General features: G+C 41.3%; 1 protein-coding gene across 2 annotated transcripts; it reads left to right on the plus strand.

Moving 5' to 3' along the window:
- The first annotated feature begins 833 nt into the window (after positions 1-833).
- LOC139203692 (septin-2) lies at positions 834-25,477 on the plus strand. Of its 2 annotated transcripts, none has more exons than XM_070833529.1 (12): positions 834-911; positions 6,563-6,621; positions 7,064-7,163; positions 7,250-7,336; positions 7,717-7,840; positions 8,940-9,074; positions 9,532-9,649; positions 20,514-20,615; positions 20,827-20,972; positions 21,158-21,241; positions 21,331-21,388; positions 25,282-25,477. In XM_070833529.1, exons 2-12 carry the CDS (start codon positions 6,595-6,597, stop codon positions 25,345-25,347), a joined length of 1,047 nt encoding a protein of 348 aa, XP_070689630.1. In that variant the 5' UTR covers positions 834-911; positions 6,563-6,594; the 3' UTR covers positions 25,348-25,477. The 2 variants fall into 2 exon arrangements, with proteins under 2 accessions (XP_070689630.1, XP_070689631.1); XM_070833530.1 differs by having other exon boundaries at positions 889-911; positions 6,566-6,621.
- The last annotated feature ends 2,009 nt before the right edge of the window (positions 25,478-27,486 follow it).

Genomic DNA, 27,486 nt, shown 5'->3' on the forward strand with positions numbered 1-27,486 from the left:
ATTTCTAAAGAAAACCCACGTAGCTTGCATGTTTACTCCATTACATGCTTTATGTAATATATTTTGAATTGTTGGAAGTTTTTTTAAAATGTTAAAATAGAAATATATGTATAACACATACTTAGCTAAATTAAATATTCCTACATTCAAATTATTAATCACATTTTTGTATACTGTTCACAATTTTTACTTTATTTCAAATATTGTATTTGCTATTGGATAGCTACTGTATATCCACCCACGTCTATACCAATATTTTAAAACCTCATCATAGGCTGTGATTTGTATGCAAAATCTTAATCTGTGACATTGAGTGACTGTCAAATAAATGTAGGCTACTGGAATAAAGTACATTATCCTCTGAGATGTAGTGAAATAAGAATAAAGTGGCAGAAAATATAGAACATAGAACTTTGAACAAAATGTGTGAATATTTAATAATGGTTCTTCTTGGAAGGTAGATTATATATTAGATTATCCAGTAGATTCAAATGTTTTATGGATACTTTTTTGGCTATAATATAGACAAATAAGATTTGACATGTAATCAACATAACATGTATTTTCCATTAAGCTAATGGCAGCTGGAGCGGATCTTTTATATCATGTATTATCTACTATCTATAGATCTACATAACATGATTTTCCATGAAACTTTGATTGTTAAAGACACTGTGACAGTAAGGTAGCCATGTTGGATCCAAGACGGAATGATGTCTTATGGGTCAGCGGTCCTGTCCGTTGAGCCGTAATGGCGTCAGTTGCGCAGCAAAGATAGCCGTTGGTCATGAAAGGCTTCGGGACGAGGGCGGACTCACGGGGACGGCTTCCGGGTTTCCCTTCCTGGGCTGGGACAGCGGCAAGAGGCGAAAAGCTCCTGTTGATTAACTATTTTCCAGAGTTGCGCTCAGGTAAGGCACCGCTCAGTGGGCTGTTGTCTTTGTTTGTTTTTCTCGGGCTGTTTTGAATGAGGCCGAGCAGGGGGGAAGAAGACACAGCGGAGAGGCAGCTGGAGCCTGGCTGGCAACATGACACCAGCCGCGGTAACAACTGCTGCTCGCTAAAGTTTGACATGTAACGTTAACAAAGTTTCACTGCCGTATTACTCTCAACCTCCATTTATCAAACCAGTTTTAGAGAGGAAGTCAAATTAGCCACGGCGTTGAACTAAACTGCGTGGGTACATGTGATAGAGTGTCCCTGTCCCATTTGATGTTTGGTAAACTCAGTGAGTGTCTGTCAGACTGGGTGTGGTGGACATCCAACAGACCACAGGCCTCCACACACGTTTCAGTCATCCTGAACAGTGACTGAATCATTGTTTTATATTCTTAATTATTTCACACAACTGTCCAAGTAAACTCTTCAGATTCCAACAACAATGAGAGCCCATCACCTTCATTAGAAAACCCTCTTGATCTCCTTTGTTGTCCTAGTTCATACTTAATAACTGCAATCTCTGCACTTCAGTGGGCCTCCAAATTCCTAATTCGGTCCCATATAAAATCTGAATTAGACGTGCCATTCAGAGCATTGACTTACACAAATTTCCTGTAAATGCGTCTTGTGTAACATTCCTGAGCTCTGAAGTCGCTTTCTAACATCTGATTAATCCACGACCTTTTGATTGTAAAGCACATTTGTGCAAAATAAATTTCATGTTTAGACAACTTCACAATAACAGTGGGAAACAATAACATATTCTCATTATGTGTCTGTCTCAGACGTGGCTTTGGGCCACTATTGAAGAATTATCATCCATCTTTGCTTGTGTTTTTGGCTCAGTGAAAACATGCATATTTCACTTCCTTTCTTGCTGAGTGGTGAACAGTATGGGCACGATGGCAGACCATGTGAGCTGTAATCTCGGGCTGGCAGCTGCCCTTTACGTCAGAAACAACTGAGGTTTTTGCCCATCTGGGCACAGATCGGTTTGCTATCAGAAGCACAACATGTCTTAGTAGTGAAAGACGTCTCAGGCCTCTGATCCAGCACCTTCACCGCTCTCTGACCTTTGCCCTTCCTGCGACCTCATCTCACAAACACTGGCCGGCACAGGAGCGCCGGGGAAGACATCTGTCTGACACCATAAACTACAAGGGGATGTTTCCTCCCGCTTTCCTCTGTGGTGTGAATGGAAAAACAAAACTTTGTCTCACATTGACAGACACAAGTGTACGTAAACTAAATTATTGTGTCATAGGTTTGAATGATGATGTTACACAGCAGGGCACCTTTGTTTACTAGACTGGGTTAAGAAATATCAAATTTTATTTCATAATCGTGAAATTGCTCTATGTATGTGAAATTTAACCAAGAAACTATTTATAGATAAAATAACTGGGCGAAGGAATTTGCTATATTTGCCTCTGGTGAATATGCCAAATTAATTGCAAGTTAAATACCTCACAAACCAATATATACCTGTAAAAAAGTCTGTAGTCTGTCAGTCCATAATTGCTGTAAAGCAGATTCCATGGCCAGAAACGCACATAGAGATTAAGAATGCTTTGACCTGCACCTTTAACTGTACCTACAGTGTTAGTGTTACAGTTAATCATCACTGCAAAGCTTTTTTTCTGCCTAAACATCATCGTGATGTGCAGCAGCTGTGTGAGTTGCACAGTGTTAGCATACATTTTTGTTGCTGTAAAACTCCTACATGCTTTTAGTCATTTCCTACCCTGTCCCCATCATCATAAACGGTCCATCCTGTGCTTTAAACTCTGTGTGTGTGTTATGAACAGACCTGCTGGTTTCCTCATGGTTGAAAGGCTTTCTCATTCCGCCTATTGTGCTTTTTCCCCCCCTCTCTGCACTCATATTATAAAGTGTTTCTAAAACCACAGCTTATAAACCAGTGTCATGTCTTAATTACTGTTGACCACTACCTTTGGCCACCAAGGACTCCTTAATTACAGTCAAGTCCTGCAGTCCATGTGTGTTGTTGTTCGTCTTACATGTGCCAAACATCACTTTATTATGCTCAGTAGCCTTGGGCTCCCTGTTGCTGTGATCACTTGCCAGTGAATTACCATTTTTGTTGTCGTGCCACTGGGTTCACCAAATCTCCATGGTGTGAAATTATTGTTTCAATGTTTCCAATAAGAGCAGAAAGTCTTTAATCCACGGAGAGCGGGTGTGCAGACCCTTGACACTGCCTGTCAGGAAGGTGAATAGTTCTACCAGCCCTGCTGCCCCTTCATGGCTTCAGTCCAACCAATAAATCAACTGTAAATGCATTACATGCCAAGAACTTTGGCTTTACTAAGGTGGCATTTTTCCCTTTTGGCCCAAACTGTTTAATCTCCCCTCGTCTGGCCCGTTGATAGCTGTGTGTATGTGTGTGTGTAAGCAGCTCAGCAGCCCGGCCGATTAAATGGCCATTATTAAGAGAGTATTATTGAAGTGTGCCTCCTGCCTGTCTGTCCCGTAGTGTTGTCTTTGTGATATTACAACTGCGATCTTGGAACGGTTTAATTAATCTGCTGCAGCACTAATGTTGGTTCCCACAGAGCCTGTCGAGGAATAACACGTTGGGTGTGTGTGTGTGTGTGTGTGTGTGTGTGTGTTACACATGGAAACGCCTGTGTGGGCTGCTACATTAACTTAGACATTCATTAACAATGGAAGCACAATTATTATCGTCTTTGTTGGGCTTTTTTTAGGGCTGAAACTAACGATTAAGCCACATTAGTGCTGTGTTGGTTGATGGGTCAGTCCATCACATTAGTGCCACTATAAGGTTGACATATCACGTTCCCCACAGGATGCATCCTACTGACTTTGGCCAATTTTCCTCCAGCGCCACCATTACATTGACTTGTGGTTTTGAATGCAGAGTCTGCAACGATGGAGAAACTGGCAATAATGGCTATATTTTGAAAGCATCCAACCGAAAATATCCCAACCCTTCCTTTTAGGCTTCCCTCCAAAGCCACTCCCCCACAACACATGAATGTGCTGCCATGGCAGTGAACGTAACATTACCGTTAGCTCACAGTTACTGCTCACTGGGCTCAGACGCTGTGCTTTGTGCTGTTAGCTCACTGAACGACAGTCTGTTGGCGGTCAGCAGCGGCTCTGTCGTTCAGTGGGTTTGTGCTTCTTGCAGGTAACTCATGACAGTGAGATTCGTGGGTGCACTTGCAGCGTGCACGTCGGACAATCGGCCGTCATTTCATTTGGTCCAGATTAACTGATTGGACGAGTTTATTGCAGTCCTGACAGCAAGAGATGCCGGAATTTTTTTCTTTTTTTGACAACCGATTCAATTTATTTATTGCTATCGGCTGTCGTGAGAATGTCACCCAATAAAACAAAAAGTGCCTCTAAAAAAAAAAGTTGCAGACCCTAAGAGTAATGGCTCAAAAATGACTGAATTGTCTGCCATGGCATTTGGCTCACACATTCATGTTCTCCACAGGATGATTCCCCGTTTTTTAAATCAGCTCCATCATCAGGTCAAACTGGTGGTGAAAGATGGTGAACATTATACCTGCTAAACATCTATGTATTAGCACACTAACGTAACAGTACAGCCTGTCAGAGCTAATAGACTCTCAAGTATTCATCACTGATTCATCAGGTGATTATTTCCTCAATTAGATGTGAAGGAATCATTTGGTCTATATTCACTCCATCACACTTTCCCAGAGCCACCGACTGCCACAAACCTGACAATATTCTATTTACCATCATATAAGGCTAAAAAACGGCAAATATTCACCATATTTGAGAGGCTGGAAGAAGTACGCTTTTGTTTTTTTTTGCTTTTAAAATTACTTAAATGATTAATAGATTATTAAAATAGTTTCAGATTAAGGCTTTGTTGATCAATGAATCAATTGATTTATATGTCTGGTTCTCATTCTTAATGTCAGTGCTTATTTCCCCCCTTTTTAAAATCTTTAACTTCCAAAAAAAGCCTCTGTTGGTTCAACTGGGTTAACCTTTTGACCTCTACAACCCTAACTTGGCACTCCTCCACCCTAAATTACTGGTGTGTCCCCTTGCTGTCCTGACATGCGGTCGGTCCTGAATGTGGTCAGGGGTGAGGCACGTGTTCTCCCTCCTGCCCCAGCTGAGCTGCCCTGTATAGGAAAGGGTTCAGGAACCAGAGGGATAAACAGCCATTGTTCTCCCTACGGGCTTGGTGAAACCACCCTGTCAGTATGAGAGATCTCTGCCCACTTTCATGTAGATACAGCGGGCCCCCCGACTACCATCTGATAGATATAACAGTGTGAAATGGTTCGCACAAATGTGTTTGTCGCATGCCAATGGGGAAAGGTCAATCCAGGTTCCCATGCCGCCCCTCTTCCCCCAACTAACATTATACAACCAGAGTGCATCTCCGTTTGGCAGCGCGCGGCAGCCTGCCTCTTTCTAATGCTTATCACACTCCACCTGTCAAGGGCCAGTGTGTTGGTGATAAAATGGAGCCTGTTCTTCCTGCTCAGTCATTATGTAGCTAATTTATCAAGCGGGTTTGTTGCTCAGTCGTCTGCTCAGGGCTGTAGAGTAGGGCAGGAGAACGGCGTATACAAGACTGTAACAGTTTAATGGGAGTCTGGGAACCAACTTGTTGCCCAGAGCTCTTAGTCTGTGCTCCTTCCGTGTGATAGTGTTGAAGAACAGCGCAGTCGTCAGCCTGATTGAAGGTCTCAAGGTCTGGACTGCCGCTGCAGAGTTGTGAAGTCTCATTTAGGGTCAGAGTTTCACAGCGTTCTCACTATCTCACCTATCCGGTTTGTATCTCTGGATTTATGAGACTATTCAGGACAATGTTGTAAATCACAGCACAGAACAGCTTAATGGAAATATTTACTTTTTGAATATGATTTTTACATCAGTGTGATGAAGGACTGAAGTTGCTGAATTAGTCAAAAACCGACTGATGTTTGGTTATTTTAATAATCAATGTCCATAGAAATTTACTGAATCCTGACATGTATAAGTATTATGATATAAAATACTGTATACCGTGTTTATGGACTTCCATATCGCCCCCCTCAACTAATTTGGATAATTACACAAAGTCCTGTTGCTGCAGTGTTTCTGGGAAGGATTTGACTTAACGTTTAGTCTTAGAAAGAGAGCTTCCACACCCAGTTCAAAGTAAATCCCTGTGGTAGGAATAAGCTTTTAAAAAACTGGGTTCAATCTGAACAGAGGAAGAAAAGCTAATCATACCTTATGTGTGTGTTGGAAAGCAACATTTGTTAATTGCACAAAAAATTGATTTAGATGATTAGCATTATTATTAATGTGGCATTTCATTCTCCACAGACTTAAGTCTCCCTCTTCTCTTGGCTTTAAGGATTCTTACAGTTTCTTTTCACCCTTTTGCATGATTGTTCAAAATCTGATTGATATTAAGTAATTCATTTGGATACATGAGACATCATGTATCATTTTTTGTTTTAGAGAGAAAATGTGAATTCTTGAGATTTTTGTCAAGGTGGCTGTTTTGCTGCTGGTCGGGGGGCTAAGTTACTCTGAACTGTTTTTAGGGGATTTGTCAGATTTAACAGCTGTATATCTTATTTCTCTTTGCCAGCAGGCTCATCAAACATTTGATAAACAGCAGCGATGTCTCAGTCTGGAGAAAAAGGGAAGGTGAGTTACAGGCAGAAATGTCACCACATTACAGTTTTTACTGTAAATTGTGACCGATCAACCGAGTATACAGGAGGGGTTTCTAATAAGGCAGTGGTGATTAAGATTCATGGCACTTGTAATCTCATGCACACACACTTGCACAGGCATCTACAGAGGATATCCTGTATAAATGCTATAAAGTGTTTCATGGCAAGGCTTTATTGCCTGTTGGAATTTCTCAATGATATGCATCATCATTAATCTCACTTTACACATAAGCCTCATAAAATGGCTCACAATGTCAGGGTTGGTTAGCAGAGTGAAACAAACAAGTAGTAAAACATACTAAATTACATAAATACCATACCCTTTAATTTGAGTCATTACATATTTAATACATGCTTATTAATTGCAGTTTCTGACCCTGATCTTGAACATTTTGTCTTTTGTTGCTCTACAGTTCCCAGATGCAACAGGCTATGTAGGTTTTGCCAACCTCCCAAACCAAGTGCACCGAAAATCAGTGAAAAAAGGGTTTGAGTTCACCCTAATGGTTGTAGGTGAGTGATCACTATTTTCTTTTGATGTTGAATATATGGCTTCATTAGAGAATAGAGCTTTATTTTCCATCCTCTTTGTTTTTCAGGGGAGTCTGGTTTGGGCAAATCGACACTTATAAACAGCCTGTTTCTCACTGATCTCTACCCGGAACGCTACATCCCTGGTGCCGCAGGTATACTCCCCAGCACGCACACACACATGAATGTGCACACTGTAATAATAGAGAAATGTCTGCAGCAATGTCTCCAACAGAGCTTTATTTCAAGAGGAATGCTGGGAATGCTTTAGTCTCAAAATATGACCCTGCCCTTCTTATGACTTGACTTAGTTTAGGACTTCAAAACACTTATCCGGGCCCTCTGTGGTCAGTGCTGATAAGAAACCGCGTAGCCCTTTTTTAGATGACAAACCTCATGATTTGATTTTTTAAGGCGTATCCACCTTATAGAGCAGGAAGGAATTTATTTTTATTAATGTTATGAATTCATTTGGGTAGTGAGGTGTGTGCTCCGTTATGCCACCCATCAATTACTCTTGTACTTCCCTCTGCAGAGAAGATCGAGAGGACGGTGCAGATTGAGGCATCAACTGTGGAGATCGAAGAGAGAGGTGTAAAGCTTCGCCTCACCGTGGTCGACACCCCTGGATATGGTGACGCCATCAACAGTCAGGACTGGTGTGTTTATGTGCTGTGGAGGAGTTAACAGTGATAACAGCTTGGGACATGTTTCCTGTCCAGCCTGCTCTCTCATCCTTCCCTCCTGTCCTCAACAACTCCCTTTCTCAAGTTTAATCCCAAACTCCCTATTTCCTACCTCTCCTTGCTCTGCATTCCCTCTGTCTATATTTCCTTTAAGTGTGTGTGTGTGTGTGTGTGTGTGTGTGTGTGTGTGTTTATTTGTGTGGCATCCTCATGCCAGTGGTGTCAGTGTAGCCTCCCTGTCCAAGATCTATTTCCTGTTGATTGTCCTGACATTGCTGTGTTTCTACACTCCTTGCCCTATGAAAACTACTAAAAATGAATCGACTGCAGAAGAGATGGAAAATCCTCCTGCTTTTCCTTTCTCTCTGCAGAATTTGTCTGTTGTCGACTCCTCAATAATTTAATTGTTGTTTAAAAGTAAGTAAAACAAACCACATTTGATGAGGCATTATTGGTTGTTAAACTGAACAGGGATCAGTTAAGTCAGGTGCAATAGTTAAGTTTAACAAATTTAAAGAACTTTAGTGATGTTTTTCTGTTTAAATATCAAAACAAGACAAAAATAGAGGCAATATTCCTCCTATAAGTTGAATTTCCTAGAGAATAATGTCATGCATTTGTTTGTTAAACTTGGTCTTTATCACACCAGCTAATTAGTCATAAACAGAAAAGTGTGAAAACTCACATCCTGTAACAAGCTGTAATTCTACTCTGACCATCTGCCTTTTTTTAAAGTTTAGCCAGTAGTGTTTAAAGGGTTTCTCAGCTTAAAGAGGAACTTAAAACCCCTTCAGCTGTACACAAAACTGGAGACACACAATCTCTTTTTAAGGAGTGACATAGAAAACCACACTGCTGAGTCACTGCAGGAGTTCAAACTAATATGTAGCTCATTGAGTCTCCGTCACAGTAAAGATCATCCTAGACTTATTACTGGATTGTCTTCAAAGTGACATGATTTCCTCTTTTTGAAACTGGCCCTGTCATCTTCAGAATTCATTGTAAAATAGTGTTAATATGGTTGTTCGGAGTGATGAAAGAGGCTTCTGTCTGCTTCTCTGTCTGATGTCAGCTTCAAGACCATTATCCAGTACATTGACAATCAGTTTGAGCGATACCTGCACGATGAGAGTGGGCTGAACCGAAGACACATAGTGGACAACAGGGTGCACTGCTGCTTCTACTTCATCTCTCCATTTGGACATGGGTAAGCAAAAACACCTTGTAAAGACACACACAGTGAGCTGAAGGTGATGTTTACACATGTTTTAGTCTTCTTTCAGGTAATCCAGTCTATTCCTGAATGTACCGGAATAGACTGGGGAACTTTTAACAGTATGCTCAACCACACTGTAAACCCCAACTTAACACATTTTCCGCCAACAATGCAGAACTTCCTTATTTTGGATGTTAAAAAATCTGACTCATCTCACCTGCTAGTAATACCACTAGTTTATGTGTGATCAAATTTTTTTTAGCTATTCATAGTTGCTGTCTCTGGCTAGTTAGCCTACACTTCCAACAACCTTAAAATGCATAGTGTGTTTCTCTCTTGCCCCCAAGTTTTTATTAAATTTATTTTCAAAACTGTCTCCCCCTGTGCCCGCTAACCTCTGTTTTCCACAGTGTCCTAATTGGTCTTTGGTCTTTGTTTTTTTTGCCAGTCTGAAGCCTCTGGATGTGGAGTTTATGAAAGCCATCCACAGCAAAGTCAACATAGTCCCAGTCATTGCCAAGGCTGACACACTGACGCTGAGGGAGAGGGATCGCCTGAAGAGGAGGGTGGGTTTGATGTTTATACACACACACACACACACACACACACACACACACTGTCCCCTGTTTTCTGTTTACGGTATATGCAGTCATCTTTCCCCTAGATTTGATTTTTGGCCCAAGGAAAATGTGGAATGTCTAAGCATGGGCTGTGTGGATGTTGGGGTCTTCTGAGGTGTGTTATGTGTTTGTTTTGTCCCATTTATGCTTGTATGGTTAAGCCATTAGAAAGTGGATCATTGAAGAATACACTAATCATAGCGAAATCACGTATCCATCCTTATTGGCAGCCTGGTGTGTCAGACATCCGTGTGTTCATGTGAGAAAACACACGTGTACTTCCCTGTGTAATTTCAGTGATTTATGGCTTACATTTTGTATAGACAAAATGATACCGCCTAAAAGCACAGGGAGGGACGACATAAGAGAGGAAGCCGTAGGAGGAACATAAGTAGGAAAAGAGTGCTGTATATAATACAGAGGCAGCACATCTCATGCAGTCTTCCTGTTGGAAGTAACCCAAGTGTCTGCCTGCCTGCACGCTCCTCAGCTTCCTGCTGTCCAGAGGGGTAAGGACACAGGAGTGTAATACAAAACACAAAACACCTCAACTCTCTCCTCTCTCCTCTCCTCTCCTCCTCGCTTGTTCTGTGCTTCATGTCTGAATTTAGAAAAGAGCTTAAACAATTACTGAATCAGTTGAATGACAGAAAACAACTATAAGTAGTAATTTATATGGAAAAATGGCAAACAATCTTTGGCTCCAGCTTCTCAAATGCGATGATTTGCTGCCTTCTTCTGTTTCATATCATTATAAATGAGATATCTTTGGGTTTTAGACCACTGGTCAGACAAAACAAGTAGTTTGAAAAGAAGGGAAATGTGTTAAAGATGAATCAAGAAAGTAATCATCAGGCTAGCTAATAATGGAAAGTAGTCATTAGTTAAGTTTCTGAGTTTAGCAAAAATGTGGGCAGTGTCTGGTCTCTTGCAAATTACTTTTCTCAGCTCAGCCTACTTCACTCTGTTTTTAATTAGAAGTCAGCCTGTCTCCCCACCTGCCCGTGCATACCCAGACCTCCCACCTGCCGTTCATTCAGGTCTCGGAGCCGGTGGTCTGGCAGGACATCAGGCCGACCAGCGTCCAGCTCAGCTCTGTTCTCTTCAGCAGCGAGTCTGCTTTGTTCAAGGCTCCCACAGTTGGATTGCTTTCTGCTGCTGATGCAGCATCTAATGAAGACATGGCCACAGTTTCAGGACACACACAGCGTTTCCTTTTGAATTTCCTCAGACAAGATATCACGTTTGCTACCTCAGGACAACACAAGAACTCAGTAACTGCACTTATTCTGTATATTCGTCAGTATGCAAGTTGCTCCAGCATCAAAGGTGAAATTCCTCCATGTTGTTGTCCTTAAGGGACCTGCCAGCTGAATTGTGCTCAGTAGAGCTGTTTTGTGTTGTGACCTTCCTCAAACCTTCTGACTGTTCCTCCTTCACTTAAGATGAACAAAACCATGTTTCCTGCCACCGCTGACCCCCGCCCCAAACTACAGAAAACCCCCAAGTTGCCTGTCTCACCCAGCTGGCAGTGTGCAGAAGGTCAACTGTGTCACAGTTTAGACATAACTCTTGTTTCAGATGTGACATAACATTCATTCAACTTGCTTTTAGACTTCATAAGCTGTAAGTGTGTAGCTAATAACGGCAGAGTGGAAAATGATAAAAGTGGGGCAGAGGAAATGCCGTAACTGTATCGCTGTGATCTGACCTCTCTGCTGCTGGACTATCCACAACACTATCTGCCCAACAGAGTTTGTTCACATGCTCCACTAAGTGTTCCCTTAACAGACATTTCCCACTGTACAGTCATTAGCTGCTGAGTTCAACAAAATGCATAAACACACACACAAATCTTTATGTTTCCTAGTTTTCTAGTTCTAGCATTAAAGAAACATTTGTTTCTAAACTACATTTAGTCTTTGTTGTGTGCTACCAGTTTTTTTTGTACTGATAAAAGTTTATTTTGACTATATCTAACGAGTTCCTGGCCAAGCCATTATTGTCAGGAAATACGGAGGGTTAATTGAGCTATCTACCCTACATGTAGAAATAGCATCATGTTCCCCTAAGGAAGGCATATCTTGTCTTGTTTGGCCACTTTTTAAGCATACACAACTTTTATCTTCATCTCACTTTGTGGTGCTTCTGTGCAGTGTTAGTGTGTTTCAAATCTATCCCTGATCCCAGTTGCATTTATTTGCATTTAATTAATATGATTATTCCCAGCTTTTGAAAACCTTTTTTGCTTTATCAGACAAAATGATTAAGAGACACATTTTAAATGCAGCTAAATTCCTGCTGCAGAACTTTCCCATGTATATCATTAATCCAGTGTCTAAATGTTTTTGTACATGCAAATTTGTTAGTATAAAACAAATACCAGTGCAGAGAGCAGTGCATGCAGCAGGATGCATAGCAGTAGATGTGTGTCTTCATCACAAAATCATTCAACTGATACTGAAAAAAACTCTACTGGTCCTCCTTTTATTAGGTGAAAAGTTGAACTATTGAGTAAGTAGTTATTCACAACAGAACAGGTACACAGTGAAATCCGCGTGCTTTACAGCTATAACGGCAGTCCTTCCCCTGCAGCATCAGTCCAAATTCCCTGCTCATTAATGGCACCAAACAGGTTTCTTGTCTTTTTTCTTTCCACTTAATGTATTTAAGTTTGTCCTTAAACAAAAAACATGGGGTGATATCTGATTACTCTCTAAAATAATGTAAACTTTGATTTCAGACTATTCAGACAATGGTAGCTATTGTGAATGCATTATTGGATTTCCTGCCTTGACTGATTTATAACAATAATCTGGTTTCTTGTGTGCATGTAAATGCATTCATTGTAAATGGTAAGTGTCATAGTAATGCTCATTAATCTCTGTAAGTGTCTCTCAGGAGAACAAATACATCTGGCTCGAGTATTTGTTGATTCGATCAGATTAGCTGAAGTGGCTCTTAGGTTTACGTGCCTGATTCCTGCCGTACAGCCCAGTACTGTGTAGTGGAGCACCGGGCCTTCCTTTGAGGTCAGAGCGCCAGCAGCCAAGAACCTGCCAGAAAGCCGAGTGTTGGAGGGTGATTGATAACCCCCGGCATTTCTCCCGCAGTATTTATTAGTTTGTTTTTTTGCAGGGTACTTTCTCACCGTTCTGAACCATTTGTCTCTCAGTAAATGGGACCCCCCCTCCCCTCTTGAGGCTCGTCCACTCCTTTCTCTTATTATTAGGGGGAAACAGCTTGTACAGAACAATATAAGTTTCCTGCAATGTGTCAAGACTGTTCCACTGACAAGACACAACCTGCTGCCCTGCGCAGCTCAGGCTCACCGACAAAGTTGACAAACCTCCCATCGTTCAGCTTTCATCCCCTTAGTTCTGCTTGCCTCTCGCCCAGTCCTTCCTCTCCTGGCAGTGCCTCACTCGGCTGCCTCTTGCTTTCTTTCTCTACGTCTTTGTGTTCTCTTTTTTTTAATTTGCTCTAATGCCAATTTCCTTCGCCGGGGTCGCAGTGGTCTCTAGCTCATAAGTTGCTCTGAGGAGGGTATATTGAGGGACTGATCCTCTCAGTCTGGGACCTTTATAGTCATATCCTGTGCAGGGTTTTGGCCTCAAACTGCTTTAGTGGTTGTTTTCTGTTTGAACATGGAGGACGGGTACAGAGCTGATTTAAATTGGAATCCTGATAGAAGCAAAACAGTAAAGATGCTGACTTTTTATGAGTGTCACATGATGAGCTAGTACAATCAATCATAGTCAGTTGGCAGAACATGAATGTGCAGTCTCATGCAAGTAATTTTCTGTAGAAAAAATGCTCAAGATTCCCTTGTTCCATCTTCTTGGTTGTGAGAATTTGCTGCAATTCATAGTCATAGTAAAGTGACAGTCAGAAAAAAATGAGCAAAATTTAAAGAAGAAACTTTGGAAGGAAGGAAATTTTGACAGACTAAGCGATTATTTTGAGAAAATAGTCTGCAGATTAATCACTAGTGAGAAGAATTCTTAGTTGCATCCGTACTTGATTTCACTAAAAAAAATATATATTAATTTACTTTATCTCACAAGAAGAAATGTATCCAAATATTTGTATAAACTTCAAGATGTGGGTTCAAGGCAATACATATGAAAATCAACATGTAGAGACTTGAAATCCTGTTTTTCGTCTCGTCTTTTTTATTGTTTTATTTTTTACATAATGCAGTTTAAACCAAAGGCTGTTGTGCCTTGTAGCTTGGTGCATTCAGGTGCTGGAGGGAAGCTCAGACATCTGAGAAGTCATCTACCAAACTTGGTTTGATTTTTTTCCCTAGCTCTTTTGGTTTTGGCTTCACACAAGCTTGGAAGACTAAAGCTAATCTCAGGTTTACATGAATTAGAAAAAAAAAACCAAAACAAGCTTTTCACGCTGATGGATTACCTATCTTGAGAAAAAGTCTCTGCATGTTCATTGTCACACTTTCATAATCTTTTTTCAAAGGTCAGCAGTAATGTAAAGTATATGGAACTTATTTTAAAACACTGATATGGTTGCCTTTTCAATAAGCTAAACTGTAAACTTGTATAAAGCACTTCAATTATAGTGAAAGGTTAGTAGAAGCCAACCAGATGCATTTTTGCCACAGGCCTTAACCGCAATCTATGTGATATCTCTTTTTCTCTGGCTGTTCTACACCAGAGGTCAGAGAACCCAGCTCCTCCTCTGTTCTCACACAAGGCTGCAGGCAGCAGACAATAGTTCAGCCCTTTTTCCTCCCCTCTGTACCTTCTCCCCACATCTCCTGCCACTCCCCTCATCTTCCTCATCTCCTGTCCTTTCTTCTGTCAGTCGGGCTCTTGTCCTCCTCTGTCCATCTCTGCTCACCGTCTCCCATGCACAACCCTCCCTCCCTCCCTTCCTCCCTCCAGCTGCCATATTTCACCCCAGGGCCAAGGCACTGTCACAGTTTTCCCCTCATTGTCTGACTCGCTGCCGACTCTCCCCCAGCCTCTCCACCATGCTCCTGCTGTGTGAGCCAACTCTACGGCCCCGCTGGGACACATTGTCAGTGCCGGACTGCTCTTACTGGCCACTGTTGTCACCAGGTTTTCTTAAATGGCAACAACAGAAAGTGAAACAGTTTTAACACACATTCACCTCCATTTTTATTACTCTTTGTACGTGTCTACGGTTGGTGCCCCATGAGTAAAGCTTGAGTGGTGATTACCTCATTCCTACCTCACTGCTCCTGTGTGTGTGTGTGTGTGTGCGTGCGTGTGTGTGTGAGCTCCTGATCGGCTTGTGCACAGCTTTTTCCTGCCAGTTTTTCAAACACACGGATGTATTTATTATTCTGCCCTCCATTGGCCATTGTGCCAGAGCATGCTCCACATCTCTGTGGATTTTAAAACAATAAATATACATTTTTCCTCACAGAGCAAGCAGCTCTATTACACACAATCATCAGTTCTCCAGTGATGAAAATATAAGCCGACTGCAGTGTGAAAACAGCAGGTTTCCTTGTTCGAGGGCCAACCTGAAAAGTTGCTTTCCGGACTTTGCTGTGCTGCTAATGAGTCACTTTTTGCTGTCGAGTTTACCGTTGAGATCCTTTTGATTACCAGACCAAGTCGCGAAACCTGGTGTGTGGTTGAAATCCTAAACTCACACTGTCCCTTTCTAAATCTCACTTAGATACAAGATTACATGAATAGCTTGATTGTTCCTCCCCGTGCTCTTTGATCAGAGGGAGAGGTGGGTGGTCTAAACTATACTAATACTTAGCCCAGACAATAGGAGTGTGAGTGGGTGGGTGTGTGCATGTGCATGTGCACGTGCACGTGCATGTTGGTCTCCGTAACTCATATGATGCCTTCACGTTACCATGGTTGTGGTGCCTTCCACTGTACTGTAGAACAAATCCAGCTGTTCTGGTCCGGTCTGTTCCAGTCTGGGCCGTCCACTCAGGCTCAGACTCTGAATGAATATATCAGGAATGTGTTGCTGTGCATGCATGCAAGTGTCATTAATCCTGTGAACAGAAAGGTATTGTTTTCCCATTGCTGCTATGTGTCAGAGTCTGTGCTGTACGGGTGATGATATTTGAACACTCTGAGGAATTTGCTCTGTAGATGGTCTGAAGGGTATCTTCCATCTCTGGTGATCCTCTGGCCTCCGGAGCTACAAAGCTCCACACGTAAAAACTTTTTTCTACTCCCGACGCCAGATTACACCAAAGTGAGGCAGCAGTTAGTTATGCCTCCGTCTGTATAGGAGGCTGGTATGAGGTCTAAATCCCTCGGACCCCCCTTAGATCAGGTATTGTTGGGGCTCCCTCACCCCCTCAGATTCCCTGCAGGCAGGAGAGAGCTGGTTAGTTGGAAGGCGTTTCCTGGCCAGACTGAAGGATTTGTCCTTATGTGTCTTTTAAGGTTTGCAGTTTGGAAACTGAAGAACAGTAGAAGGAATCTAACAAAGAATCAGTTTTGTCTTTTCATGCTGCCAGCTCCGTTGTTTGCCTTGTAATCTTGTAGCTGAGGTACGTAATATATGTTTTCAGAACCATAAATACACTGACAAACAGCTCAGCATTCGCTCACTCGGTGTAAATATTTGTATTTGTTGGTAATCAAGGCCCACAACGATGCCTCGTGTGACACACTGACTAAATTGTAACTTCTGTTTTCTGATAGAGACGTCTTATTTTGTTGACTGAAGATGGTGGAGCAATAATCCTCTTCAGTGAAAGACATTTTGCAGCCTGTAGCCTGAAACTTTTAAGAATTTCTACCTCTAGACTTAGATTTACAAGTGGAGATGCCGGTGCTCATCACCATATTTTCTCTTTATCAAAACGTTTGTTGGCCCTCTATCATATGTGGGTAGAGGCCATATTTTTTCATGTATAGAACTCATATTTTATAGTTTTTTTTTTTCTTTTTTTTTGGCTGCACAGTTGGTTTAAATCAAATCCACTGGTGCTTCATTTTTCTCAGGTTTGATATGACCCGGAACAAAAGGTGTTGCTGCAGGAAAACAGTTCTCCTGAAGTGACTACATTTAAAAAAAATTTCTTCTACACGTCTTATGTTAATTCTTTTCTTTTCACTCTGCTCATTCAACAGAATTATTTAATTAGCATCTTGTTTCAGGGCAACTGGGTAGGTTGGTGGGTGGATGGATAGATGGATACTTTATTCATCCCTTAGGGGAAATTCAGGCCCCTCCACTATAAAACAGTGGAAATCCTGGTAGTACAGTAACTGGATGTGTGTGTTTGTACAGCACGATTGTCTACAGCTTTTAGGAAATGTGAAGCAATTACACAAAAATGTAAACACGGAAACGCGATTACCATTAGGCCTATATATAGAAGAAATGTGTCACTGGAACAGTGTTGGATCCTGAAGATAATGAAATAAAGCATGCCTCTCAAAATGCTACTTTCATGCTAAACTCTCACCTTGATTGACTTTTGAGTACACATCACCTCAAGTTAGCTCTTTCCTCTGAAGAGCAGAGATTTCTGTAAATGTGGTGGAGTTAGAAAGAGCAAAGTAAGCAGTCTTAGTAGACACACAGTTGGACCAACAGGAATCTCATAAGAGACAGAGAGCACTCAGCATAACGGATTTAAGGCTCACTGTGGTCAAAGTTTTTCCTTTAATAAACTCTGCAGTCTTGGAAAAAGAGGGCCCCTGTCCCTCAAGGTGTTTTCTCAGTGTGAAACAAGATTTAAAAGCGACTGAAAGCTGATCAGATCTGCTACTTCTAATGGCAATGATGCAGTGTTTCATTCCCATGGCCGCTCTGCACAAGCTGGCAGGCAGCTGCAAGGTTACATAAATGTTACGTAAAAAAACAGTGCTGCTGGTCTGGTCCCTCTGAGTTCCCGATCCCTGCTCTTCTCAATCAGGGTTGATTAGTCTCAAGATGCAGTTTGATTGTTTTGTTTTGTGGATTTTTTTTCTCTGCATGCTTGTTGATTTCCTAAGAACGCTCTGCTGCATGTTTCTACTTCCAAGTATTGTTCCCTGTCAGAGTTTTAGTTTAATAGATACAAACGCTATGCCAAGCCAGAGGAGGCTCAATTCTGTCCACAAAAATCACACAAAACTGTAATGATGAGTGTGTGCTTGTGCATGTGGTTACCTGCTGAATGACACAACTGTAATCTTCACCACACTTTTGTTTCTTTGCTCTTTTCATCGGTAGCAATTTGTTTTCTTACAGTGTTGTCCATCCAGGCTTCATCCCTCATTTCTTAAAAGGTGTAGAGTCATTCGTGTTTTTGTGGGTTTGCTTGTGAGAATGAACAAATCATGAAAATATTATTCCCTCGGCAGGTTGACGAGATGAAATGGTTGATCCCTATAATTATGGTTTGCACCCTGTTTCATTATGATTGGTGGTTTTGATTATACCTGCTGTGCTATTGCAGAAAAAACTGCTTAGCCATGTCTCCCACGACTTCATCCTGTGTAATTATGTCTATGTATAGACCTGCGGGTATGCTATATTTGAGCTACACACAACCGCTACAGTATTTTTGATACTATTCCTAGAACTGAACAAGTCTGACTTTACATTTGAAATGCATGCCTGACATGATTCACTTGCAGTTTGTCTCATTTCCAACCCATTTTCTTACTGGACAGCATCAGCCTCCACCCTCACACTTATCATAACTTCCTGACATGACGGAATATTTCCATAAACAATTAATATTCAGAGATGTGAGACAGAAACATAAAGTTATAAATCGTTGGCTTCCTTTTCTAATTATTACAGAGGCAAAGTCTTGTGTGGCATTGTTCATCCGCTGCCCTGACAGCACTGAGTGGACCTGCACGGCCAACCATAACAGCACATAGAGGGGTGGGTGTGGGGGTTGTATTATAACCGGACAGGATGGTCATAAAATCAAAATGGCTCACAGTGCCAACATTTCTGTGCCAACTAAAATACACAACTGGGAGGAGGAGAGACTGGTGTAACATTAGGGATTAAGGCCCACATTGTGTACAGTAAATCAGCAGCAGACAACAGGGATTTGGAGCAGGCGGTGATTCTGACATCTGATGATCCCTGAGAGGTCTTGATTATAGGTGTCAGGCTGTACTAAGCACATGTTACAGAACAGGATAATTCAGGTAAACAGCCATTTCACAGCTTTTGGCTTTGCGAGGTCTGGAAATGGATAATGGCAGACAACGAACTCATGTTGATGACCAGATATTGTTTCTAGATATTTAATTGTTTTCATTAAAGATGTTAGACCTTGTTTGTTGTTGGTTGCTTGATTGGTTGCTTGATGGTCTTTCAATTTGATTTTTTTTCTGTTTTATCGCATTTTTAGCCAAATGTGTCTCTATCTTATCTGCTTGATTTGTTATTTGTTTCATTTTTTCCTGCCATTGTGTCATGCATGTTTATTTTCCCATTGAGTGCAGAGTTTCCCAAAATTCTTCATGCTCTGCCCCACCAGAGTGATGTTTATCCAGCCTCCATGCTCGACAGATCTTACCTAAATCAATGTATCAGTAAATGAAGGAAAAAAAGAGCATCTGGTCCAGTGTCACGCTCTCTCCTGAGTCCTGCAAAGCCTGTTTGTTTTTAGATCTGCCCCACAACAATACCCGACTCTCCCCACACACACTATCTCGCACACACTGCGCACAGAGCTGACTGAGAAAACAAGCGACAGCCATAACAACGGCTCAAACAGGAGCTGCTCTCTGTAGGAAAACCTGCGCTCACTTCCCAGGCTCCTGGCTGACTGACCACTGTCCTATTATACAGTACATGAAAGTCCCCAAAAAGTCAGGAAAACAACACTTGACATTTTTTGGCTCCATTACATAAGACTACATTGTGGATTTAAAAAAATCTGCTCTCTGGAAAACAAAAGAAAAATGCAGCTTTGATGTTTAGAATAATAAATACTAACATCTGTCCCAGAGGTAGCGGGGAAGAAAGCTCCTTTGTTTTAACTTGTTTCTTCACCGGTCGGCCTATGAATAAAGGAGGGTGAGAACATTGTTTCTGACTCTTTCAGAACTTACACACACACACACACACACACACACACACACACACACACACACACTCAGACCGTTATTATTTTTCACCTGTCTACCCTCTCCATCTCACCCCTCTTTTCCTCCACGGGGGTGCTTTAATTAAATGTGTTGCTGCAACAACAGGTACTCACTCACATCTCCTATTAGTCTATAGAGCTCTCTTACTTTCTGTTTACAGGTCAGAGCGGCAGCTGTTATTTTGGCCATATGACTCACAGTTTACAGTGAACACACACATTTTATATATATATTTAGATAAATTACAAAAGTCTGTGCCTTCAGCTTCAGTAGTAATGGGCCGTAACTTTCACTGATACTAGCTTCCGGTTGTATTGTCAGACTTGTATTTAAGATAAGATGAACTACAAGTACAGTACCGTACAGACAAGTAACCTTAAAAAACTAGAATGCTATATGCGTTTTGAGCAAAATAAAGCATAAATACAAAATTAAAAGGTACAAAAAAAGTTTTAGAAATGGCGACAATTTTATTGACAGGGTCCTTAGTGACAGTGAGGATGTTTTACTGTTTTTAAACAAAGTCGGTGTCTAGTTCTTTGGTTTCTGGACTGCTTGAGTATAGAGTGATAACAAAAAGCCAAGCTGACCCTCTGGCAGTGTCTGCAGTGACACCTCTGCAGGGTTCAGGAGACGCAGTTTTTCCTTGTGCAGTGGGACATGTCAGTAGGTCATGACGAGGTCACGACCCTGCCGGCTCACCCTGTGTTTCTGTTGCTTCCACCTGCCAGATCCTGGACGAGATCGCAGAGCACGGGATCAAAATCTATCAGCTACCTGACGCCGACTCTGACGAGGACGAGGAGTTCAAGGAGCAGACCAGAGTCCTGAAGGTGAGAGAGGGACACACAGCTGGCGTCAGCTGTTACAAAACTACGTCAGAGACTTCCTTCTTCTGGTTTAGTGACAGATACCGTTCTCCTACTATTCATCCTTGCTTCCTTTCCCTTCATCCCCTCCTCTCTGATACCTTTATTTTCCATATCTCCTTCCCTGACTTTGTTTCTCTCTGGGGATCCACTGGCTTTTATCTTCCTTTCCCAGGCGAGCATTCCCTTTGCTGTGATTGGCTCCAACCAGCTCATTGAGGTGAAGGGGAAGAAGATCCGTGGTCGTCTCTACCCTTGGGGAGTTGTTGAAGTGGAGAACCCCGAGCACAATGACTTCCTCAAACTACGCACCATGCTTGTGTGAGTCTCCCGGGCAATAAAACTGCTTAAGTATTAGGAATTTCGGAAGGAAAGTCTTTTAAAACCTCGACAGAACGTCTTCCTCATTAAGCTGGTTGTAAAAGTCCACAAATGGAAAAAGAATACAGCAAAGCTGTACTGCCCCCTAGTGTGTGAAGAGACAATTGCATGTCTGTTTGATGCAGGACCCACATGCAGGACCTACAGGAGGTAACTCAGGATCTGCATTACGAGAACTTCCGCTCAGAGAGGCTGAAGAGAGCGGGCAGGTAAGACACTGATTTAAATCACTTTAACAGCAGATGAGCTGGTCTGTTTCAGGTAAGATACTTTTGTTAACTAATGTCTTTCTGTGCAGGGCTGTGGATGAAGATGTGGTGGATAAGGACCAGATCCTGCTACAGAAAGAGGCTGAGGTGAGAAAACACAGCTGCAAGCAAACTCTCTTTCTCATCTCACTTTGTGCTAAAATGTGTCTTGGTTGGTCCGTGGACAGTGGAGCTGTGAATACAGCTGTGCAGGCTCCAAAAGCAGATTGTAGGACATGGTATTGGTTGCTGTAATCAGTCCTCCTCTCCTTACTGGCTGTGAAAAGTTCCCTTCCTAATGCAACCCTACTCAGATCTACAATCCTTCCTTTGTTCTGTGCCAGAAGAGTTCATTAATAGCAACATGAAGCTTTTGCAGTTTGAATTACAGTCTTTTTTTTTTAAATGCAAAATTCACTTTTTCTCTTTTGTTGACAACAAGGCTTAGAGGACCATACCACTGCTTTTACACAGTCAACACAGTAAATCAGATCTGCTGTGGTTTTTGTTACATAAGAAATGTAGATCTACGGCATGTAAATTAGTCCCAGGGTTGTTTCATGAGCAAAACCATGACTTATAATTGTAGATGTATGTTTTGGCTGCTGACGCACAGAATTTTGTGTGGGTGTCATTTAAGAAAATAATTTCAAAAGCAAAATATTTCAAAAGGTATAATATGACTGCATGCTTTGGGGAGTGACTGGCACGTATGGAGGGTGTAAGCAGATGGTAGTAATTTTTAGGATTCTTTAAATGCCTGTGTCAATACATAACAAAAAAAACCCTCCTTTAAAAGATTCAAGATTCAAAGACTTTATTGTCATATGCTCAGCAGTTACATGAAGCAATCACTGGCAGTGAAAATCTTGTGTCTCTGGTCCCAGTAACACTGCTAACAATATCAAATAAAACACGCCAGCAAGTAAGTAAGTAAGAAATATAAATATAAATAAGGTATATACAACTAAGAAAATGTACAGCTAAAGTGGCAGTGCAAATTGTTTGCAGATTATGTGTGGTTTAAGAGTCTTATGGCCTGGGGGATGAAACTGTCCCTGGGCCTGCTGGTGTGGGTGCGGATGCTGCGGTACCGACGGCCAGGCGGCAGCAGGCAGAACAGTTTGTGGCTGGGGTGGTAAGAGTCCTTGATGATACTGGTGGCCTTCTTCCTACACCGCTGGGTGTAGAGGTCCTCTATGGATGGCAGCATCGACCTGGTGATGTGCTGTGCAGTCTTCACCACCCTCTGTAGAGCTTTACGGTTGAGGGCGGTGCAACTGCCGTACCAGGAGGTGATGCAGCCAGAGCCGCTGTCTTGCTGACTTTGTGATGAAGTCAGTGTGGTGAGGCCAGGTCAAGTCCTCGCTGATGTGAACCCAGAGGAACTTGAAGCTGCTGACTCTCTCCACCGTAGTCCCGTTGATGAAGAGGGGGGCGTGTTCCTCTCTCTGTCTCTTCCTGTAGTCCACGATCAGCTCCTTTGTTTTACTGACATTGAGATGGAGGTTGTTGTCCTGGCACCAAGATGTCAGGGCTCTGACCTCCTCTCTGTAGGCCGTCTCATTGCTGCCAGTGATCAGGCCAATGATGGTCGTGTTGTCAGCAAGCCCACAATGATCTGATAACTCAGACCACTGGATGTAATAAGATGTAAATGCAGATTCACCCTGACTATGTAGAAAAACTGTCCTGTCGTCTGTGTTATACACACGCACCCATCAAATTATGCCCGTGGTTTTAGTGTCAGTTCTTCAGTGTGACTGTATTTTAGAAAGAGAGGTAAGTCGTATTTATTTGTGCGCCACCATCTTCCATATGTACTGTTTACCTCTCGGGTCATGGAGCCTGCACGTCATCAGGCTATAACCTATTTCCTGATTGCTCTTGATTGGCCTGTTTGTGTTGCTGCGAGCGGACGGGGTGCAATCAGGGCTGTTTGTAAACAATATGCCCAGGCAGGATATGCCATCACTTCCTGTCGGGATGTCCTGGCCCAGTTTTATGGTGGGAATGACCTCAGTAATGAGAGGAGCACGAAACACAACATGGAGAGACAGCAGTCCGTTTGTTTACGTGTATCAGGGTTTTGGTTGGGAGGAAATGTTACTGCAGTTAGACATGAAGAGGTAACACTTTGTTATATAGGTCCCTGATTTCCTAAAAAGTTCATAGGAAGGAACTGATGGATTAACTGTAATCTTGTATTTATAATAATAAGAATAATGGAGACAGTGTTCAGTTGTTACACTTTCAATGAATTCATTAGTATGAAGTAACCGGTGGGATCAGTGCACAGCAAGGTTAGCGGCCACATTTTCTTTCCAGTGTAAATGTAAATTACAAGCAAACATACAATTCAATAAATATTGAAAATAAAGTTTAGAATGAATGTAATAAATATTCATCTTGGTTTAAATTGATCTGTCAATTGTTGCAATCAGTAAGATTGAAAAAACACAAAACACCCACACTGTTTTTTTGTGAACTCAGTTATTAAACATGGTTCTTGCTTTTCAAGGCAAGTCACCTGGAATATTCTCTTCCATTTAATGTTTTTCAGTCCATCTTTAAGCCGTTTGGTTGTCTAGATATGGTTTCTAAATGTGGTTTAGTGCATCTGATGCTGTGTATAGATATATATCTAGATGAAATGTTTAGTCTAGAGGAAAAATAAGAAGTTAAATTGCTTTAATAAGGAAAACCTCTCTGAAGAACAATTTGTAGTTCTATTCTCAGCCACAAGATGGCGACAGTTGTTAAAGAAAGCTACAGGATAGTTTATTGTTAAGCTGTGTGACTCATTTACATCTTCATTGTCTGTGTTAAGAGAACGATCTTATTTACCTGATTATTTATGAGCCCATTGTGACTTTCTCATTAATATTTATTTACATTATTTATTTGTTATTAAGCTTCATCCATTTTTAAACACTTTCCTCTGCTGTGCTGGTATAAATATATATATATATATTATATTATATCATCACGCATTGAAACATATTGATTTACCCTCCATCTGACTGGATGGTGACCATCTGCAACCTCTGCTTAGTTTATTTACAGTAATGTAGCAGGGGTAATGATAGTGGTACCTAATAATAGGGTTTTTTTATGGTATAACATCTTAAATTAATATGAGCAGTAGTCCATGAGATGCTTTTTATGTTGGAGATGTCTTTTTCGCTTCAGATCACCTGTCAGTCAGTCAGCGTGCGTCCAGCACTTTGAAGTCTTCCTGTTTAGAGTCTCCTCTAGTGTTTGTCTCTGCACAGATTATAGCCTTTGTTTGCTCTGTCATTGTGGTTTAGATGTGTTTTTGGACAAAATGTCGTACAACTTAAATGTATACTGAACCTTGAATAACATAACAATCTGATTGGCCCAAATCATGAAGTGTAAATTCATATTCAATCTACTAGGAATAAAAATATTGAACTATTTTACCGGCAGGAAAGATTCAAGGTCGAACCAGGAATAGTGTCATGTCTTCAGTTTGTCAGTATTTTAATCTGTAAAGTCTAAAGTCTCTATTTTCTTTTTTCTGATGAACTTCAAAGATTAAGTATTTGTTTCTGGGTTGAGAAAATTCTCCTATTTCATAAGTTAAATAAACCCTTTTTGGTTAATTAAGTATTTTATAGTGAAAAGCACATTGTCACAAAGCTGAAAACAAGGCTGTTTTTTTCTCAGCTTGTGAAAAGAGGACATGTGGTTTTCATGCAGATCATAGGAGGAGAGTTGCTGTAAGAAAACACTGAGACTTATTTGCTATTTTACGTTTTCAGTTTCACTTTAAGAGACACATCAGGTCTTAAACCTTTTTTTTCCCCTTGTGGTGTTAAGTAAAACCAAAAGTTTGAATCAGACGATAACCGAAACAACAGAAACACTCTAACTATTATTGGATATCCTGGTTACTAATCTGTTTCTTCTGAAGATGTTTTTAATCTGCTGGTAGAAACATTTTTAAGTTCACTTCACTTTTCATCTCTCTGCAGCTGAGACGCATGCAGGAGATGATCGCTCAGATGCAGGCACAGATGAAGATGAAATCAGACGAGTGAAAGAGTCGGAGCAGAAGGGAAGCACGGTGATCCCAATCCCCCCAACACACACACACACACACAGAATATACACTACTCACAAAACGTTAGGGATATTCGGCTTTCAGGTGAAATTTCAGGATGAACCTGGTTCAGTTAGAATTGGTATTTAAACAGTCCTCCTCATCATGCTGTTCACATTCTGACATCGTGAGACCAAGACGACACCTAACTATTGATCAGCAGCACCTCAACACCGGAGGCTTCAAACAGGAAGTCCTCAGACGGAGGTGTTCACTGAGCTTAGAGGGTCACAGAGTGTCATCAGGAGGTTGTAACAGAGATACAGAGACTGGAAGAGTCACAGAAAGGAGAGGAGTGGACATCCTTTGGCCACATCCCAATTTTACATTTACCCTCGTTTACCCTCCACTGTTGTTAGATTTTCTTTCAATAAATTGTTTAAGATGGATAAAATTACCATTGCATGCTGATACTTAAATGTCCTACTTTCATGATATAATATCACTGTAGCATTCACTTTTTACATTTTCCACATATTTCACCTGAAAGTCGAATATCCCTAACTTTTTGTGAACCCTGTATATCCACACACATCTGGTCCTCCTCTGAATCCATCCTTGCCTGCTGCCACCCTGCAGACCCACAAGAGTCCAGGATCACATCGTCTTTATCTGCATACCACCACCTCTTCCTCCTCCTCCTCCTCTTCTTCTTCCCTCCAAACATCCATCCATCTTTTATCTTTTATCTTGTCAGGACTCCACTCACAATCTCTCTGATTGTCTTATATTGTGGGTACTAGTTTGCTGAGTGGGAAATGTTTGAATACTGGATGATTATCATTTAAATATCTGTTATTTAGTGTGTGATCTTCATCATGGTCCGTAGAGCCGCCAGTGTCGGAGGATTCGCCATCACAGTAACATGTTTACAAACGTATACGTACGAATTGTGCAAGTCCAAACTTCAGGTGCCACAGTTTTCCATTTATTTTACTAAAAAGCCGTTTATTTCTTTTTTTTTCCGAGTTATCGATCAGCCAATCACCTTTACCTCTGGATGGCTTCAGACCTTCAGTGCCTTCAGTCTGATAATGCAATAAGTATAAGAATTACCACAGTGGAAAGTTAGCGTGGTAACGAAGGAGGAAAACAGTCTTGTGTCCAGTTTTTCAGGCAAAATATTTGTCCATGGTTATGTTAAACTAGACGCCTTATTTTGTAGCCAATACTACAAACTTAATTCAAGGCTTTTAGGATGGAAAACAACAATATGCAAGTAGTCAAACTAATAGCACTTGGTTATAAAGAGAAACAAGCTTTAGGCTTTAGGATCATGTTATAGTTGAATAAAAGTGCCAATGTTGTTTAATATTTTTGTATTTATCATCAAGAGCGGCCTGATCTTAATGTTGGTGCCAAACTACAAACTACAGACTGAAAACTAATCAAACTGTTCAGTCCAGAAACTTAAAATGTGTCCATATCTGCTCCAGTGATTGAATGAATGTGTAAAATCTTCTGTTTCTACACTACATGTGCAGTCTGTCATCATACTGTGTTCGGGCTTTCGCCATTTGAAAATATGTTTTATGTGTAAATTCCCTCCAGCCTTGTGAGCAGCAGACTAACTGTGCTGTCACCGTTTTGTTTTTCTGTTACTCTCACATACAAATGTGTCTGATGAACTTATTCATTTATTTCTTAACCATATGTCAGCAAAGACTTGTTTTTAGGCATCGACAGTTGTTTTGTATTTCTCTCTGAAATAAAATTTGTCTAGAGAAAAAAGTTGGCATTTGATTCTGAGGGGTTTTTTTGTCCTTATTTCAGTTAACAGTTAAAATACATGTACAGTGACCTCTAACCTTAATATAATCCTATAAAGCCTTAATGTCCAACACTTATGATCCCACTATAACACTGACGGCAGAAAACTAGAGACAAGCAAATTGGTTTTTCATAATGATTTCCATTTGTTAGAGGTAAACATTGGAGGAGCTCAGGATTGAACCGCTCTACCTCTGACGGACAGATCACAGAGTCCTGTAAGAGCCTCTACTTGACCCCACATTCAAGTTCAAGTGAAGACGCATTCAAGATGTTTTTATTTGGGTTCAGCCTTGTTGAGCAGCTG

This window comes from Pempheris klunzingeri, chromosome 7, assembly GCF_042242105.1.
Source record: "Pempheris klunzingeri isolate RE-2024b chromosome 7, fPemKlu1.hap1, whole genome shotgun sequence".
Lineage (NCBI taxonomy): Eukaryota > Metazoa > Chordata > Actinopteri > Acropomatiformes > Pempheridae > Pempheris > Pempheris klunzingeri.